The sequence below is a fragment of the Anthonomus grandis genome, chromosome 3 (assembly GCF_022605725.1).
Source record: "Anthonomus grandis grandis chromosome 3, icAntGran1.3, whole genome shotgun sequence".
NCBI classification, from domain to species: domain Eukaryota; kingdom Metazoa; phylum Arthropoda; class Insecta; order Coleoptera; family Curculionidae; genus Anthonomus; species Anthonomus grandis.
In genome coordinates this window covers 2,453,691-2,471,969 of record NC_065548.1, presented here as the reverse complement: position 1 = coordinate 2,471,969, position 18,279 = coordinate 2,453,691, and the positions used below count along the sequence as shown (strand labels likewise).

General features: G+C 31.5%; 2 protein-coding genes across 2 annotated transcripts in view; one reads left to right on the top strand and one right to left on the bottom strand.

Annotated features, from left to right (window-relative positions):
- Window positions 1-436: 436 nt before the first annotated feature.
- Window positions 437-8,239, top strand: LOC126734370 (ATP synthase subunit b, mitochondrial-like). The gene is made up of 5 exons (XM_050437962.1): window positions 437-602; window positions 729-835; window positions 920-1,168; window positions 7,636-7,732; window positions 7,793-8,239. The coding sequence occupies exons 1-5, from the start codon at window positions 575-577 to the stop codon at window positions 8,056-8,058; spliced, it is 747 nt and encodes a 248-aa protein (XP_050293919.1). The 5' UTR covers window positions 437-574; the 3' UTR covers window positions 8,059-8,239.
- A 3,148-nt stretch (window positions 8,240-11,387) lies between these two features.
- The window catches only part of LOC126733829 (ATP-dependent RNA helicase vasa), a 43,623-nt gene continuing 36,731 nt past the window's right edge, over window positions 11,388-18,279 (bottom strand). The window contains exons 10-12 of the mRNA XM_050437242.1: window positions 18,036-18,173; window positions 17,800-17,975; window positions 11,388-11,857 (exon numbers count right to left, since the gene is read on the bottom strand). Of these exons, the coding sequence (XP_050293199.1) occupies window positions 11,792-11,857; window positions 17,800-17,975; window positions 18,036-18,173 (380 nt within the window). The 3' untranslated portion in view covers window positions 11,388-11,791. The remainder of the gene's footprint in view (window positions 11,858-17,799; window positions 17,976-18,035; window positions 18,174-18,279) is intronic.

Sequence of the window (18,279 nt, the reverse complement as noted above, 5' to 3'; positions counted from 1 at the left end):
TATATATTTACTTGCTTTCATTGAAAAATTAAATAAAATAAATGTAAGCAAACTATTAGCTTAACCTAACTTTCAAAGTTGACATTGACAAGCCTAGGGGAGTAAAATTTTTTTAGACTTGCTTCACGTCGGCACAATGGAAAACAAATGGTATTTGCCTTTCTTGTCTTTATGCATGTGGAACATAAATAAACCAACGGTGCCGTAACTTAAAATATTAGTATTAAATCCTGCCTAATAATAATTAACAATAGCTCAGGCAATTAAAGTAAATGATTTATACATGCATGTAACCCTTAAAAATTGCTTTTCTTAACTTCTATGTTGCACAGTAAGAACTATTTGTATAAAAAGTTAAAATCTGGCAACGTCTAAATGGTTGCTTTTGACACATTTGACAGTGACAAGTAAAATAATTCCCGCTTTACGTTTACCCATTACATAACCTCCCTATCCTTGTCTGACACCGTGATTTTTATATATTCATCTTGCTCTGTGGAATTTGCATCTGTAACCTAGACAGGCCGAGGGCCCCGCATTTTACCTAAATTTCAGTGAATTTCCCAAAGAAAACATGCTTTCCAGAGCAGCCCTATTGTCTGGTAAGTATTATTAAGTTACCACCACTGAAAGCTATATATATATAACAACAGCCAAAGTACGGAAAATTATCAATGGGAAGGACGTTTATGTAACCAGGTTGTAAATCAGATTTTAATCCATTTTAGGACAAAATTCCAGGGCTCTTGTGGCCGTTGCGAGGGCTACGAGCACCACGGCCGCCAATAATGCTGTCGCGGACTCTGCGGCGGGTTCTTCATCAGTTCCTCGGCCTGTAAGTCTTTCCCTTGTTCTATCAATGGATATTAAGTTTACCTCCTCTTCCTTCCTCTCTGTATAACTTAGTATTTTCCCAAAGGTAAGACAAGAGCCAGGTAAGGTCCGAATGGGCTTCATCCCAGAAGAATGGTTCCAAGCGTTCTACAGTAAAACAGGAGTAACCGGTCCATATGCTTTTGCATTCACCTTGTCCACCTATTTGGTCAGCAAAGAAATCTATGTGATGGAACACGAGTACTACACTGGGTTGTCACTATTGCTTATGTGGGGTTATGGTATCAAGAAGTTTGGACCTAAAGTTGCCGCTGCCTTGGATAAACAAATTGATGTAAGTCTTCTTATATTTATTTATTTACTTAGTGGTTACACAGGGTTGTTTTCATGTTTTCGCTTATACCAGCAGGGTACTTATATAGTAATTAATGGTTTCTCAATTACTTTTCTTACAATTTCTCACTATTGTACTATTAGAAAGGACATTTGACAAAGTGAGTTATGAAATATTCTGAAAGGTGTACAAAAAACTTCAATTTGTTTACAGTGGTTAGTCTACACAGTCTAGTTAGAGTCTTTGATGGACATTAAGAGTGATAATATTTAACAATTCAGGACAATTAAATACATTGTTATAGTCCATACGAACTCAATCCGAACAGCAGAAAAACTAAAACTCGGGTCATTAGCGGTATCTTTTTTGTAAAGCATAGGCGTGCCACAGAAGGATTGTAAAAAATATTTTTCTCTTCACAGAATGATCAATGACGTCTCCGGCTTTTATCACTGTGTAGATGGTAGTACGGGCAAGTTTAGTCAGCTCACAAACTCCTTTTAAAATGTCGTTTTGTGAGGCCCCGCGCATTTCATTTTTTAGGCAATTGAAAATATTTAAATCAACTCTCTGGGTTTGAACATGTAAGTCTTTATTTAAAAATTCCGATTGCACCAAGTCGGAATTAACTTCCAAATTGTCCATTTCATTATCAGAAACATCAAAAGGTCTCCACAATGGCATTTTAAATTGTTAGATAAAAAGTATTTAAAAACAGTGATAACAACAAATTATAAAATTACGACACGCGACCAACACACTCTTAAGACACCTGATTCTAAACCAGAAATAAAACATAAAACGCCACTGGCATTAGGCTCATGTAAAATTTATTGTATAGGCCCGGCCCGTCCACAATTCAAACCCCAAGCGCCGGTAGTAATCTTTTGTCTTCGTCTTTTACACGTCATTGATGGGGACTTAGGCTACCTCTCTCTGACAAAATTTCTCCACAGAAAAAAAGGATACTTAAAATGAGAATTAGACACTTTATTTGAGAAAATCTAAGGATTATATATCCGCAAGAAGATAAAGTTGGGTCGTAAAAATCGTTTTTTAGACGTCCCTTTAACTTTAACGGACCCAACTTTTATCTTCTTGCGGATATATAATCCTTAGATTTTCTCAAATAAAGTGTCTAATTCTCATTTTAAGTATCCTTTTTTTTCTGTGGAGAAATTTTGTCAGAGAGAGGTAGCCTAAGTCCCCATCAATGACGTGTAAAAGACGAAGACAAAAGATTACTACCGGCGGGGTTTGAATTGTGGACGGGCCGGGCCTATACAATAAATTTTACATGGGCCTAGTGCCAGTGGCGTTTTATGTTTTATTTCTTATATAATTCCTATGCCTTATTCCTATTCCTAATGCCTATAATGAATTTAAAGATATTTATTGTTTTGACTATAAGTTAAAGTACATTAAACCTCATCGTTATTATTTACCTATAAATAATTAAATATCTTAAAATTATGTTTTTTTTTTTCAAAATGTGTATTTATTATATATAAAATTACATAAAATATTAAATAATTTAAATAAATAATACCTATTTTTTAACACCTGATAAATGTGTTTTGTTCATGTAATGTAAAATCTAACTATATTGTGCCTTTATTATCTAAAATTGAGTCCACAGCCAACCCATCCAACTAAAAAGTGTACCCGGCAAAACCAAAAAATACTACTGAGGACGTAGTGAAGCCACTGCCATTTTTGTCAAGAAGGTTGTTGTTTTATTTTTCTTGTGTGTAAATTACAAAATATGTAATTAAAAGGGATACAAAGCGATAAAAAATTATACAAATTTACAATAATAACCCCCAAAAAGTTCCAAAATTGCCCCAATATATATATATTTTTTAACTATAGCAAAATCAAGAGCTAAAAAACCTTGTGCAAGTTGGCAATAATTACGTATTTAACGTATGTAGAAAAACCTTCATAATTTCCAAAATTTTGTATTTTTTCCAATCATCCTCACTTTTTTATCAATATTTTGACCACACTTAACATTCTATGTAAAAATTTTCAAAAAAAAATCGGTTTTTAGACGTCCCTTTAACTTTACCGGACCCTAAAAGTTTAATTTAAAAATATTATATTTTCAATTTCAAGATGTTTATAGAATTGGTTCAAGTCGACAAATAACTTATTGTGAGAATATATTGAAATTTCATTTGAGAAGATCATATTCTTGCAAGGAATATTTTTTTCTTTAAAGTGATAAAATTTAATTATTTAATTCAAATTTATTTTTTCTTACATTGAACCATTTTGGTAATTTGTATTGAAATGGTCATATTCTTAATTTAAGTAATTCTACTGTTAACAATAAATCTATGAACATATCGTTTTGACGAATTGCTTCATCAAACCAAAAATATTTAAGACTAGCTTCAATGAGTTATAAATTCAACTTAAAGATGTGAAGAATTGCTTTAAACCGCCTGGAAAATTAAATTGAATATTAAATAGTATTAAATTAAAATGTTTATGGCTTGTTATTAATATTTTTTATTCGATTTAAATAGGTTAAATATTTGAAATGAGTAATATTTGAAATAAAGTTCTTCTCAGTTGAAATAAATTAATAGTATTTAGTGCTGTGGTATTTATTGGGTTCTTTTTGAATCAAAATAAAAATACCAAAAGGCACACTTTCTGGTAGTTATTTTGATAGCAAAAGAACCCTATAAATTACCACAACACTAAATAACATAAAACTGTCAATTATTATTTCAACTAAGTGTAAGAATTGCTATAACATATTAAAAATTCAACCATTTTATATTTTATGATTTAGGTGTTGCAATAAATTACTATGTATTTACCTAATTATTTTTCGGTTAAATTCTGGTAATAAATTAATAGAACAGGTTCTACGCAAACATATGTTTATTATCCAAAAACAAAAACCTACATACATTATATAGGAACAAATATCACTTTACATTGCAACAACAACAATAAACCAAAAGAAACACACATTTTGTGTATGTTTTTTAAATATAGGTACATATTTATCAGAAAGTACAAAGTAGGTACTCATAGAAAATAAAAATGTGAACAAGTTTATTTCCTAAAAACAGATAAGTATCTACATAAAAACAAATATGTAGTTACCTACGTAACACGTTATAATATAACAATAGGATTATTTAGAAAACCAAACCAACCACATCTATGCATGTAGCTTTTTTAAACAATCCTACTAAATACTTACAAAAAACATGGTAATAATATAATATATTATTATGTATTACATATTTCAAAAAATAAAACTTTAAAAGAATCTTCTTTTGAATTATGATGAAAAAAAATCACTACATACTACAACAAGAAACTGCACAATCTTCTGTTATAACATTCACTACGTCAGGAAAATTTGAGGAGTTCGCCTCAGATGGTAATAATTGTTCAATCTCACTGACTGATACAGTGGTTGCTGATGGTTTTTTCTAAAAATGTATATCGTTTTAAACAGTTGATTTTTATTTAAAATAAAATAATTACTATTTCTTTAATTTGATCAAGAATTTTAAGTCTGGGTCCCACAAGAGGCACTAATTCCTTCAAAACCTCTTCATTAAGATTTATTAATTGATTCTCATTAATTTGATTTGCTAGAAAAAATGTAAGCTGTTTAAAAGATATTTTGTGACATGAACAGTGAGGAAGAAAACTAAAAAACAGAAAAAGTTAAACAATCCAAGAAAACTAAAAGTTTATATATTTAATTGTGTAAATTGAATGGTTGACATTGAGAAAAATAATGCGATAATAATGTGCAAACGTGTTTATTAGATTGTTTGTTTTGTGATGTCTGCATTGCAAAGTTAAATGCAATTATGGGATAAAAATAAAGAAAATGCTGAAGGGGGATTTAAATTCAAGGATAATACTGGATCTAATAATCAAAAGTGGATAATACTGGAAAAATAATGGCGTTATATTCTAAAGGGATTTATATAAAGAGTCGAGAGTGTATCAAGAAGAATATTAAGAAGCATCTGTGACACAGTTGTTAAAATGTATCAACGAAGGCAACTTTTTTAAAAATAACGAAATTGTAATAAAAATGATTTTTAAATAAAAATTTTAGAAGTCTTTGTTTGAATGTTCTTTCGATAGTATCGAGCAAAAAAAGTCATATAATCTGTTTAAAACTTTATCAGACGTATATACAAATTTAAAAATAAATATAAAAAGTTACTGGTAACAATGGCGGAAGCTTGTTATTGTCTTTACAATGGCGGGTTTCAATAGAGACTAAACCTACCTAAAAAGAAAAACAGAAACTAAACCATCAGCGAGGAGTGCCTTAAAGGGAGTGAGTGTCACAAAATGACTTATAAACGAGTATCATACAGTATTTTTTCTACCTTGTGACTTTGTAGCCAAAAAAAAAAAATCTAGGAAAGAGGAAGGAAGGCGACGTATAGTAAACGAAATTCGTTTACTATACGTCGCCGGTAGGTTAGGTCAAACGTGCGAATCACATAAAATCATAAATTTACTTAATTATACGTACTAATACTACTAATATTAAACTAAACTTACTTTTAAACACTTCGATAACTTCCTCTGGTAGATTCCATTCTCGCAAAGCACTTTCCACGCGCTGATTTTCCATTTTTCAGAGGGACAACACAGGTTGCACGCCACACACCACTCAACGCGTCTATGACTAACACAGAAAACAAAGGGAGGAAAAAAAAGAAAAAAAAAAGTTCCTCCCTTTGTTTTCTGTGATGACTAACAAGAGTACAAGAGGCAAGCAGGGTACGCGTGGCGTGGTACGCCGACGTTGCCATTTTTGAGATGAAAAAAGGTTCCATTTGAGAATATATAATTTCAATTGAATACATTGATTTTATTGTAAGAAAATAAATATTCAAAGCAACAATTTATTTTCTTCAAACGAACCGAGTATTGTCTTCACTTGATTAATAGAGTATTTTAAACTATATATACGGGCTTTAAAGCAATAATATACATCTTTCTAAACAATAAACTGATTTATTTAAATTAATTAACTTGAAAAGGGTAAATTGAACATAACATTTACTAAATTCAAGATTATAATGACTTGAATTGATACCTTTATTATTCAAATGGGACATTTCACTTGTTTTTATTTGAGAATACATTTAATACAACTAAATCTATGAAATATTTTGATTAAAAAAGTATTCTCTTTTTAAATCTGTATTTTAAATATTTTGTTTCCTATTTATTTTATAAAGAACTCTATTTTCGCAATTTAAGCCTATTTATTTCAATTAAGAATGTATTATTCTTGAAAAAATGAGAAAATTATTTACTTGTTAGGAGTAATCGGTTTTTCTGTGTCGTTGAACGGGCCGGGGTTTAGGAATTTCCAGCGATCAGATGTCTTTAAATATACGAGGACCGCTCATTATATATTTTGCTATTTGTTTCAATCCGTGAATTTAGTGTATTGACCGTACCCCAATTTGTAAGGTGTTCGAATTGAAATCATCTAGACTATAACAATTTTATATACAGTTGACAGACTAAGTTTTATAGGGCAGTCTTTCAAACAATTTAGATTTTCCATATAATTGTAATCAATGTCTTCTATAGATATGCCAAGTTTAAAAGCAATAAGTCTAAGGAATTTTCGTTAAATTTTGTCCAACAATTCAATGTATATGTTATATTGTGGTGACCAAACTGGACTAGCATATTCTAATGTAGATCGCACAGGAACAATAAAGGGCTCTAAAACATTCAATTAATTAATTAGTAGATATTAGAAAAAAATACATTATTGTAGACCTGATTTTGTCCCTATCACTTTATTAAACAGCCCTGCATTTTAAAATATAAATGTTTTACATTTTCTACTAAAAATGTTAACTTTTGTAAATATTTCTAATTGTTATTGGTAGCACATTATATAGTTTTGGAGATAAATCATTAAAAGACTTTAAATTCAAAGTTTTGTGACTGGAGGGCAGTATTAAATGTCTATTAACATTTATTCTTGTCTGATGAGATTGGAATATTTTGCTTTTTTCTTTTTTAAGTTTATTGATACAGGTTGTTAGAATATACAATTTTTGAATACTAAACACTCTATCATCATACATGAGTGCTATATAATTTACTTTTATAACTTTTAGAATGTAGTTCTGCACAATTTGTAAGGTCATAATAAAGTTTTATTTATTTTAATATCATTAAAATCCTTTAAAGTTCAACTAATAAAACCCAATATCTTCATCAGTTTACTCCTAATAGAGTTTATATGGTAATCAAACCTATGAGGAGACCTTATAAAATGCTTTACAGATATCTTTGTATATAAATCAATGTTTGGACCCCTATAAATCATCCTCAGAACAGTGGATATGGGGTTTTATTCTTAGTTTTTTTTTCAATTCTTATTAAGTTCCTATGTAACAGCATGTTTTTATTAATGCATGCTCTGTTTGTAGGAATATGAGAAAGCATGGAATACTGGCCGAGTCAGCCATCAAGATGCCTTAAAAGACAATATAGCGGATGAAGAGAAGGCCCAGTGGTCAATGGAAGGTAATTTTCCCATTTTTAGCAACTTCCTAATAAATCCTTGAATTCGGATGGATTTTCCAGGCCAAACCCTTCTGATCCAAGCGAAACGTGAAAATGTCGCCCTACAACTGGAGGCGAACTACCGCGAACGTCTGATGAACGTTTATCAAGCGGTGAAAAACCGTTTGGACTATCAGGTGGAAAAAACGAACGCGGAACGCAGAATTGCCCAGAAGAATCTGGTTGAATACGTGGTGGCCAGGGTGAAATCCTCCATCACACCGGACCAAGAAAAACAGAATATTAACAAGTGTATTGCCGATTTGGCCCTTTTGGCTAAAGCTTAAGGTAATTTTTATTGGTTAAGTGTAATGTCATCTGAGCTATTGCTGGTTAACAATTGGATTTATTTTTATTTTATTGTCTTTATATATTAAGTCTGTAGAAGTATACAGTAGCAATAGGCTTTATTATTCTTACACAGTTATATTAAGGAGAGAATAAAATGATCCGTTTACAAAACAGAAATTTGTGTTTTATTCCAGGCACTTTAAGTCATTTGTTATTTTATTTCCAGACATTTCATGGTAGTTGTGTTTTCAAGGAATTCGAAATGATTTTCATCATTTTAATGATACTGAATTTATTGGGAATTACGTTTAATCCCTCAGGTTGCCTTGATTCAAGAAACTGTTTGCCCTAGACCAGTGTTACTCAAACTTTTTTTGTGACGGAACCCTTTTAAAAAAACTAAATTTTTAACGGGTTTTTAGGGTTTAAACTCCAAACTAAAAGCAAAAGCAGTTATATGTGAATTGTTTTGACAATCAAAAAGATAGATGCAGTAAGTAGTGAGTTAGTAAGCAAATGATAAGTTCATTTAATACGAGGTATATAATTGTTTTTATTCCTCATCCTCGTAATGTCAGGCTTGATAGAAGAAAGTTGAATTCTCATGTCTGGTTCGGCATCCAGTCTATTGCGGTATTTTGTTTTTGTAGCTCTATATGCTGAAAATTCCGTTTCACACAAAATACGTTGTTGGGAACGGCAGAAGAACATTCAAAGCTTCGGTGGCAAGTTGTGGATATTCATCACGAACCCTGCACCAAAAATCACTTAGTGAAATTGTTTTGAACAATGATTCCATGCTTGTATCCGATGTCATTTCTAGAAATGATTCATAGATCTGACTTGACATATTTTCAGTTTTGTATTCTGTTCTTCGGGAAAGTAAGATTCAAAAGTCCCTTGGAAATATTGCACCAATTCAACAAATATTTCATTTTGAAATATTTCTGTATCACTAAGACTATGGTGGCTAAGGAACTCAATTAGCAATGAAAAGCTTTCGATTTCTCTCTTACCAAAACAAGTAATCCAAAAATCAAATTTTCTTTTAAAGGCAGTTATTTTGTTGTTAGCGTTGAAAACTGTTTTCTGTTTTCTTTGTAGTGACAGGTTTAATTCGTTAAGTTTTTCAAACATGTCTGCTAAAAATGCTAATCTAAATAACCAGCTTTTATCGGACAAACGGTCTTTTAAATTAAAAGGAACATCTGTAAGAAAAGCTTCAAATTCTGATCTTAGTTCAAAAAGCCTTGTCAAAGTTTTACCCCGAGACAACCATCTCACTTCAGCATGGAGCAATAGCCGTATTTTATGATCGTTACCATAATCTTCACATAATATTGAGAACAATCGGGATTGTAGTGGACGTGACTTGACAAAATTAATTATTTTTACTGACTCATCAAGAACCAATTTTAGATTTCGTGGCATTTTGTTAACCGCGAGTGATTGTCTATGCAGGATGCAGTGGCTGGCACTACAATTTGGTGCTTTCATTTTTATTCGTGATATTGCTCCTGCTGTTATGGATATCGCACAATTACTAGCAAGATGGCCAGTCCAGTAACATCAGTCGACTCATCCATTTGCAAGACGAATTTGTTATTTTGAAGGAGTTTGCTGCACAACATACAAAGAGGTGAGCCGTTGGAATCAACAAATCCGAGATTAATGTATGATTCGTCATACTTTCGTTTTTTCACCTTCAGTGTGTCATTAGATGTTATACTACTTGAACTTGAAACCATAAAACTAGAACTTGACGCCGTCATATCACCTTGATTTGAAATTGACGCATCATCCAAGCGAACCACATTTTTTGCAACACCTTTAAGCCAGCGCTCCATTCTTCTTTAACACTAATTTGATTTGGTCAATTTTATGACAAATAGTATCTCTTGACGCACGAAATACAAGATTTTACAACCACTACGAACAACAAAACAAGCGGATATAAAATACTGAGCGCGGTTTTCGTATATGTACACTTTAATACATGCGCTCATTTATTATGACTGATGGCGGAGCCCTACCGGAGGTTTCGCGGGTAACGCTGCCCTAGACTATAGGATGCTATAATTAAGGAACCTTTTGATGAAATATCTGAACTGAAACATTGAAAAATGAGTTTCTCAATGTTTGAATGTTGTTCAATTTTCAAGAAGGTATTTTTAAAAAGAGAAAAAATTTGTGGAAGCTGTAAATAGTAAACGTAGAGAAATTGCGGCCTTAGGGAAAGAAGTTACTAAATTAAATAGTAAAAGAGGCGGTCTTGGAACTTAAAAAATTGGTCTGAATTCATTGTTAAACGAAACAACTGCCAAAAGGTTTTTACAGAATTGACTAAGTCGGATTTTGTCAGGAGTATACGAATGTTGATGATTCTAAGAAGACTTTATCAACGTTGATTGACATTGGTGCTTTTTCATCAATTTGATTGTATAAACAATTCCTGTTAATTTAATTTACACAGACTAGTTTTATTTTATTTACCATAGTTGACAAGTTCCTGCATCAAATTTGTATTTTTACTCTTAATCATATTAAACTTTTAGACTGGTAGCATAAATGGGTATGCATGATTTCAAAGTTCAAATTTGTCGATTTGCAAAAATGCTTCTACTATCAAGAGTTTTTGAGCTTCAAAAATAGTTACTACCTTAAAATGTTCGCCCTGAAAAAACGCATCTTTGAGTGAAACTCTCATTGAAGAGTCGCAATTATTTTTGAAAATACCTGAAATTTTGCAAAAAAACTAAATATTATTAAAATCACGTAGTTAAGTGAATATTTTATGTATAATATCTTGAGATATCTCAACGGTTTGTTCGTTAAATAGATCATCAGACATTGCTTTTCATTGAACTGAAAGATTTTTAAAAATATCTTTAGTGGTTGTGAAAATATAGTAAGAAATGTATGTGAAATAGTAAAATTTTCGTTTTTTTCCTTAAAAGTTCGTCAGATATGTCCATTTGCAAAAATGCTTATACTTTCAAAAATTTTTACGGTACAAAAATAGTTAATACCTTAAAATGTTCACCCTGAAAGGCCACATTTTTGAGTGACACTCTTATTGAAAAGCTCAAATAATCTTGAATAAAACTCGAAAAATCTGAAGTTTTACAAAAAGATTACCAAAATCTTTGGCTAAGTGAATTTTTTAAGATAAAATCTTGGGATTTCACTACCTTTCGTTTGTTAAATACATCATCAGACATTGCTTTTGACTGGACCCAGAGCAATTGACTGCATGTCTTTTAACCATATTTCAACGTTGACAAACTCAAAACTCACTAAGTTATAAATAAATTATTAGAGACCCTTAATTCAAAAAAGTCTTTATTTAAAACTCATTTTCAGTTTTCAACACGTTTCGTTAAAAAATCAAAATCGAACTGGGAACATAACAGTAGTTTAACATATAAACCGTTTAACACTAAAATCTATCTGAAATTAAACAAATGATACTTCATAGAAGCAGCAACAAGGTCCTCTTTTGTCATAACAAACGACTCTAACATACAAAAAAAAAAATGTTATTCTACATAAATGGGACACCATATAACAAACAGCAAGCTTAGGCCCGAACTTAATAGTCGGGTATCACAGATCTTTGTTATATGGTTAGAAGCAACTTAAACATATCTTAAGAACACTAGTATCAAAAATAAACTTTTTAAGTAAAGTAAAAAAAGGGGGGCTGCATGATCGATTGGTGGTGGATTTTTACCAGTCGTCTTCTTCGATTTCCGCTGGTTTTTGATCGTAGTTTTGGCCCTGACCGAAGTTCTCCTAAAAAAAGTTTTTATTTTATTATAATAATAAAAAATGGTCTTTATTAGCTGACAAAGTTGAGCAATAGTGAAATTGAATATGAGATACAGTAGTGGCAGAAAGTAGAGCAACTTTTAAAAAAATAAAATTTCTTGACAACTAACAAAGGAATAACAATGATATTTATCCACAATACTTTTGGTCAAGTAGGTAGTCTTAAATCAGATAAGAATTGACCTTCTAAATATTTCTGTTTATTTTTAAACTGATAAGAATTTGTGTACCTGGCAAAAAGTAGAGCAACATTTTTCTTAGAACTTACAAATCGAATAATATTAGTTTAATTCCAGCTGTTTATCAAGCAAAGTTAGTTTACAATGCCTAGAGGACGGCCTTTATCCGTTGATTTAAAAACACGAATTATAGACGCATTTTCATATTTAACGTAGCGTATTGCAGTCCGAACTTGCACGACGCGGCCTAATAAATCACGCGCGAAATCGCATCGCGTACTGCAATATCAAACGTGATTTAAAAATTTCTAGCAAAAGAATCGTTTCAGCACGTTCATTCAGTAATTGTTTACAAAAATGGATTTTGTGGAAAAAATTGGTGCTGAATATTTAAAAATCGATGATAAGCATCTAAGACTGAAATTTAGGACAGAAAGTGAAGTTGAGGTAAGTTTGTTCGAGTTCTTTCTCATAGTTTGCATAAAACATGGATATTTAGCTACATAACCTCAAGCCACTGGATTGGAACCTCCAGAAAAACTTTTAATGCCAGTAAAGGCAGTTATTGAAACAGTGAATCAAGGAAAGTCTGTAATTCACCCTACAAATGATTTATGTAACAGTCAAGCATCCACTCCGAAAAAAACGATGAAGTTTTGGATTGTACCACCATTCGCGGAGCTTCCGATATTTCTAACGACATCTCAGCAACAGAAACCTTTTGGGAAGATTTTATGAGAAAGTGGTTACAAATTTAAGAGATGATCCGCTTGGGTTTTCACCAGCAATTCAGAATTGTGTAACGTCCTTCCAAAAAAAAACATAAATTCTAGTTTCAGTTTGATAAATAGCCTTTATACCTTATTTAAATCAAATGATTCTGAGCATCGCACCACTAAACGAAGCTTTACAAAAACAATTAGGAAAGGTAAAAAGATAGGAGTTTAGCCAACATCAGTTGCAAGGCGAAAAACTCTCATAACTGGACGAAGAAAAGTACAAGCAGGTCGACATACAACAAGCTTAGTTAAGAAAAAACAAAAAGCTGTGCATTCATTATCAGAATGCGTGGAAAAAAACATAAGTTTGGGGGACAACAAATGTGAAAAATAATTTTTTGTGAATAAAAGGATTTTTTGAAAGTACGCACCTATGTTTAATAAATTATTTTACTATTTAAAATGTTTTTTTTTTAAATTTAGAACTCGCTTAAAAGTTTACTACTAATTTTACATTTTAAGTCTAAAAAAATAATAATCGATTTCTATTTAAAGTCTAGATCACATTTTAAATATTGACCCTTAATAGTATTATTAAATAGTAATAATAAACACGGTGTCGATTATATAATAACATATTAGATAATTTTTTTTTAACCTATTATTTAATTTAAAAAACCTGACTGTAATAATCCTATCTACACAAATTATGCAGGATTTTAATCTTTTTATTTACAAAATATTCCGCGTGCGATATCGCAAATATACTGCGACCACGGACGTTATTTATAAAATTTTATTCGGCTTAACTCGAATTGCGATACGCTACGTTAAATATGAAAATGCATTATAGACTGTCACAAAAATGGTGAAAAACGAATCAATATTGCAAGAAGGTTTAGTTTGAATAAATCTATAGTATCGCGAATAATTTCACGTTATGTGAAGCATGGACATGTTTTACCTAGAAAAAAAACAGGAAGACCAGGAAAAACCGATAAATATCAAGATAAACAAATTTTGAAAATATCTCAGAGTGATCCATTTTTGGGTTCAAGTAAAATAAAGCAGCGTTTATCAGAAGAATTAGGCGTTCAGGTATCTTCAAGGACAATAAGAAGTAGATTATGCGAGGCCAAATTATTTGCAAGACGTCCAGCAAAAAAGCCCTTATTATCTGCAAAAAACAAGACGATCCCGTCTTCTTTTTGATCTCATTTGCACTGGACAATTAATGACTGGAAAAAGATAATATTCAGCGACGAATCAAAGTTTAATTTGTTTCAAAGTGATGGAATAGCATATGTTCGACGTCCTGCAAACCAAAGGTTAAATCCCAGATACACTTGTCCAACAGTAAAACATGGTGGCGGATCAGTTATGGTGTGGGGCCACTTCATAAAATTGATGGGATAATGGATAGATATATGTACAAAGATATTCTGGAAAATGAAATGGTTCCATATGCAGACGAGAAAATGCCCATTAGGCACATTTTTCAGCAGGACAATGATCCAAAGCATTCTTCTAAATATGTAAAGGCTTGGTTTAGACAGCAATATATTCAAGTAATGGACTGGCCAAGTCAATCACCAGATTTAAACCCCATCGAGAACCTATGGGAAATTTTGGATAGGAAAATAAGGGGAAAAACTTACAAAAATAAGGATGAATTGTTCAATGCATTACACGAAGCTTGGATTAATATGGACCCAGTAATAATTTCTAGGTTACTGCAATCTTTATTTTTGATATACTTACTTGATATTTTACAAAGTACTAAAATTGTAATTGTATTTCAGTTTTTACTAAAAGAAAAACATCAGAATTAATCTTTGTACATAAAAAATATAAACAAAGAATATTAAGTTAAGTTGTTGATAGATTTATAATGCTTAGATCTTATTGGTATTATATTTCCAATATGATTGTATTTTCTTACTAAATAAAATAGATGTGTTTAAAATAAAGAAGTTGCTCTACTTTCTGCCACTACTGTACATACATCACTTTAGTCAGACTCTTTGAGTTTCACATCAAAAATTGTACAGTAAAACCTACATTTTAAAGTTTCTATTTCAAAAAACAGTATCTGCAGCACAACATATCGGCATTGGAGGGTGTCATGCATTTTAAATATTTTTAAATAAAGTGTGTTAAAACTGGGATTAAGGGATATAACGGTTATATGAAGGATGCCTGAGCAAAAATGACAATATACAATCTCTTCAAGTAAAAAAGGGAAAAATGAATTTCTATAATTATATACAACTTAATTTCAAAAAAACATCAACAAATCTTCTATGAAATTCTATTGTAGAAATTGAGATTTACTGCTTTTTTGTCCTCTATCGATTCAAAACGTTTTAGGCAATAATTTAGATAAAACCTGAACATTTTTCGAATATTAGTTTCTTATAATTGTTCAAATTTCCGTCAATCAAGCAATTCCCTGTCATACTTTGTAGATCCTCACAATTTCACTGGAATTTCGTTCTGCATGTTGTAGAAACTAAATGAATTTTCCAGGAATTTGCTCCTGAAATATGCACAATTACCTATGATCCTCCGTAATTCTTCAATTCCTTTAAAAAAATTATGTATAGATCTAATAAGCACTATTTTAAATTTTTGGCCCAATAGTTGTGTAAAAATGCATGTCGTACATAAGAAGGCGGTTGATATATACATAATTAGGTAAGAAAAATAGCACTTCAAGGGGATTCGTACAATAATTTCTTAAAAGTTTACAATTTCCTGCCATTTCTCTTCAGAATCGTCAATTGCTTTGGATAGGATAATCTTTAAAGGTAAAAAACTACCCAAAAAAGGGAATATTTAGTTTCAACATTTAGTTAGAGTTGTTACAAGTTCACTGTAATTTTTTTTAAATAAATCTCCAGTAATTTTCCCTAATGGAAAGAATTCTGTATCAGGATCAGCAATTCCTATCAAATTCTATTATAATAACTGAATGAATTTCCCAGATAGATATTCCTGAAACCAAGAATGTCCAAGAGGAAGGACGGTCTCGGGTAACTAAAGTCATAACTGTACTTCTAGTTCTCAGATCCACTTTATTTTTGCTTTAAACGTTTCTATAGACTATTCTTAAGCTTTCCTTAATAAAATCACGAAAATCCATAAACTAGCAATTTTTTGCAAATCAGGATTACTTGACTTAGTAATTAATTAAAATTGTTGTGTAAGGCTAATTAATTGAATGAGAAAATTTGATAGAGGTGTGAGTAGTGAGTTACGCTTGATGAGATGGCTAAATATGAGTGAAAGGAGGTTACTACATAGTCTTGTTCTCTTTAATAAAATTGTCTTTAAAAAATGTCCTAATTACCTCTATCAGAAAATTAAGTTTAGATATGACGCTCATGTTTTGGACTTAAGAAATAAGCATTTTATTACACCTCCTCTTCATAAAACTGTTTTATTTGAGAGGCGCTTTAGTTACTGTATTCATCTGCAATATAATAAAATTCCTCCTGAGTTAAAATATATTTCACCTTCTATATTTAAACGAAAAATAAGCAGTTATATTATTGATCTCTGTTAGCCTAGAGTGTTGTTAAATATCTATTCTTTAACTTATTGTAAATTTCATAAGTCTGTGTGGTTATCAAACGTTGTAATGTTAATCGGTTGTGCATATAGGGAGTTAGAACTTAATATTTTGTAACTATGCAATTATTAAAGATACATTTTGAAATTCTTTGTAATATCTAACCTCAAGCTGATTTGTATGGTTAAGCTAGGAAGTAAGCTTTAACTTCGCCATTTAGAATTTACCAATTGTAAATTTTAATAAAGACATTATTATTATTATTATTACTATTTAGTGGGTCCGGCAGTTAAGAAATGCATGAATTGTCGACTTTGTTTTCCCACCAAGTTTTCCTAGTTTTTTATCGTAATCGTATCGTAAAGTTTTGTGCTAATCCAAAACGACCCAAATATTGGAAATGGTCGGAAACGATACAAACTAGTTTCGTTAGAGTGTTCTTTAACTTTAATTAAAAAACCCACGAGAATCCGTGCATCATAAACTTTTTTATCCAAGTGATCGAAGATCAAGTCCTAGAGGAAGAATAGTCTCAGGTAACTGAAGTCATAACTTCACTTCTAGTTTTCAGATCCGCTTGATTTTTGCATCAAAAGTTTCTATAGACTGTTCGTAAGCCTTCTTAAAAAAATTACGAAAATTCATAAACTAGCCATTTTATAATGCCAGTTTTTGTGAATCATGTCTAAGGGAGAAGACAGTCTTAGGTAATTGAAGTAATAACTCCAAACATCTGCTTAATTTTTGCTTTAAAAGTTTCTTTAGAGTGTTCTTTAGGTTTCATTAAAAAAATCATGAAAATCCATGCATTAGAAACTTTTTAATCCAAGTTTTTGAAAATCATGTCTGATAGGAAAGACAGTCTCGGGTAACTGTAGTGGTAATTTGACTTCTAGTCCTCAAATTGCGTTGATTTTTGTTTTAAATGTTCCTATCGACTGTTCTTAAGCTTTCCTTAAAAAATCATGAAAATCTATGAATTATCAATTTTTTAATGCAACTTTTTGAAAATCATGTCTGAGGGGAAGAGTCTCAGATAACTGAAGTCATAACTCCACTTCTAGTTCTCAGATCTGCTTAATTTTTGCTTTAAAAGTTTCTATAGGGTGTTCTTTCCTTTCGTTAAAAAAATCATGAAAATCCACGAATTAGAAACTTTTTTATTCAAGTTTTTAAAAATCTCTTTTGAAAATGTCCAAGAGGAAGGGCACTCTCAGGTAACTAAAGTCATAACTCTAGTTCTAGTCCTCAGATCGGCGTGATTTTTGCTTTAAAATTTTCTGTAGTGTTGCACAATTTTCAGTAAAAAAATCACGCATCAGAACCTTTTTTTATACAAGTTTCTAATAAGTCAAGAGGAATTTGATCCTGGGGTCCTTTACAAAACTCTTATTTTACTACAGATTTATATGATCCCTAACAGCAAAAACTTACTCCTCTGATATCTTTTCCGCCGAAATTATCAGGTGTATGATTGTATCCGCCGCCGTAACCCTGTTCCAAGAAATCGGGCACCTCTTGCCCGGCCTGTTTCAATATATTGGCAAGCGGACCGGCCATGCCCGAATCCATTTTCGGATCGAAAAAGCTTGTGGCTCTTCCTCTGTTACCTGTTTGAAACAAAATTTATTAATAAAACACTTTACATTTTTTTTAATTCATATATTTACCAACGCGTCCGGTACGTCCGATCCTATGCACGTACTCGTCGATGCTCTTGGGCAAATCGTAATTGATCACGTGCTGAATCCCGCCGATATCCAGACCTCTGGCCGCCACTCCCGTCGCCACCAAAATGACCCTGATACCTGCAACGGAGTTATTTAAGTAATTTGGGGTTATGGTGGTTTAAAGGTTTGAATGGTTTTTTTTTTTGAAAATTTGGCAACATAGTTAACCCTTAAGCAGGCCGCA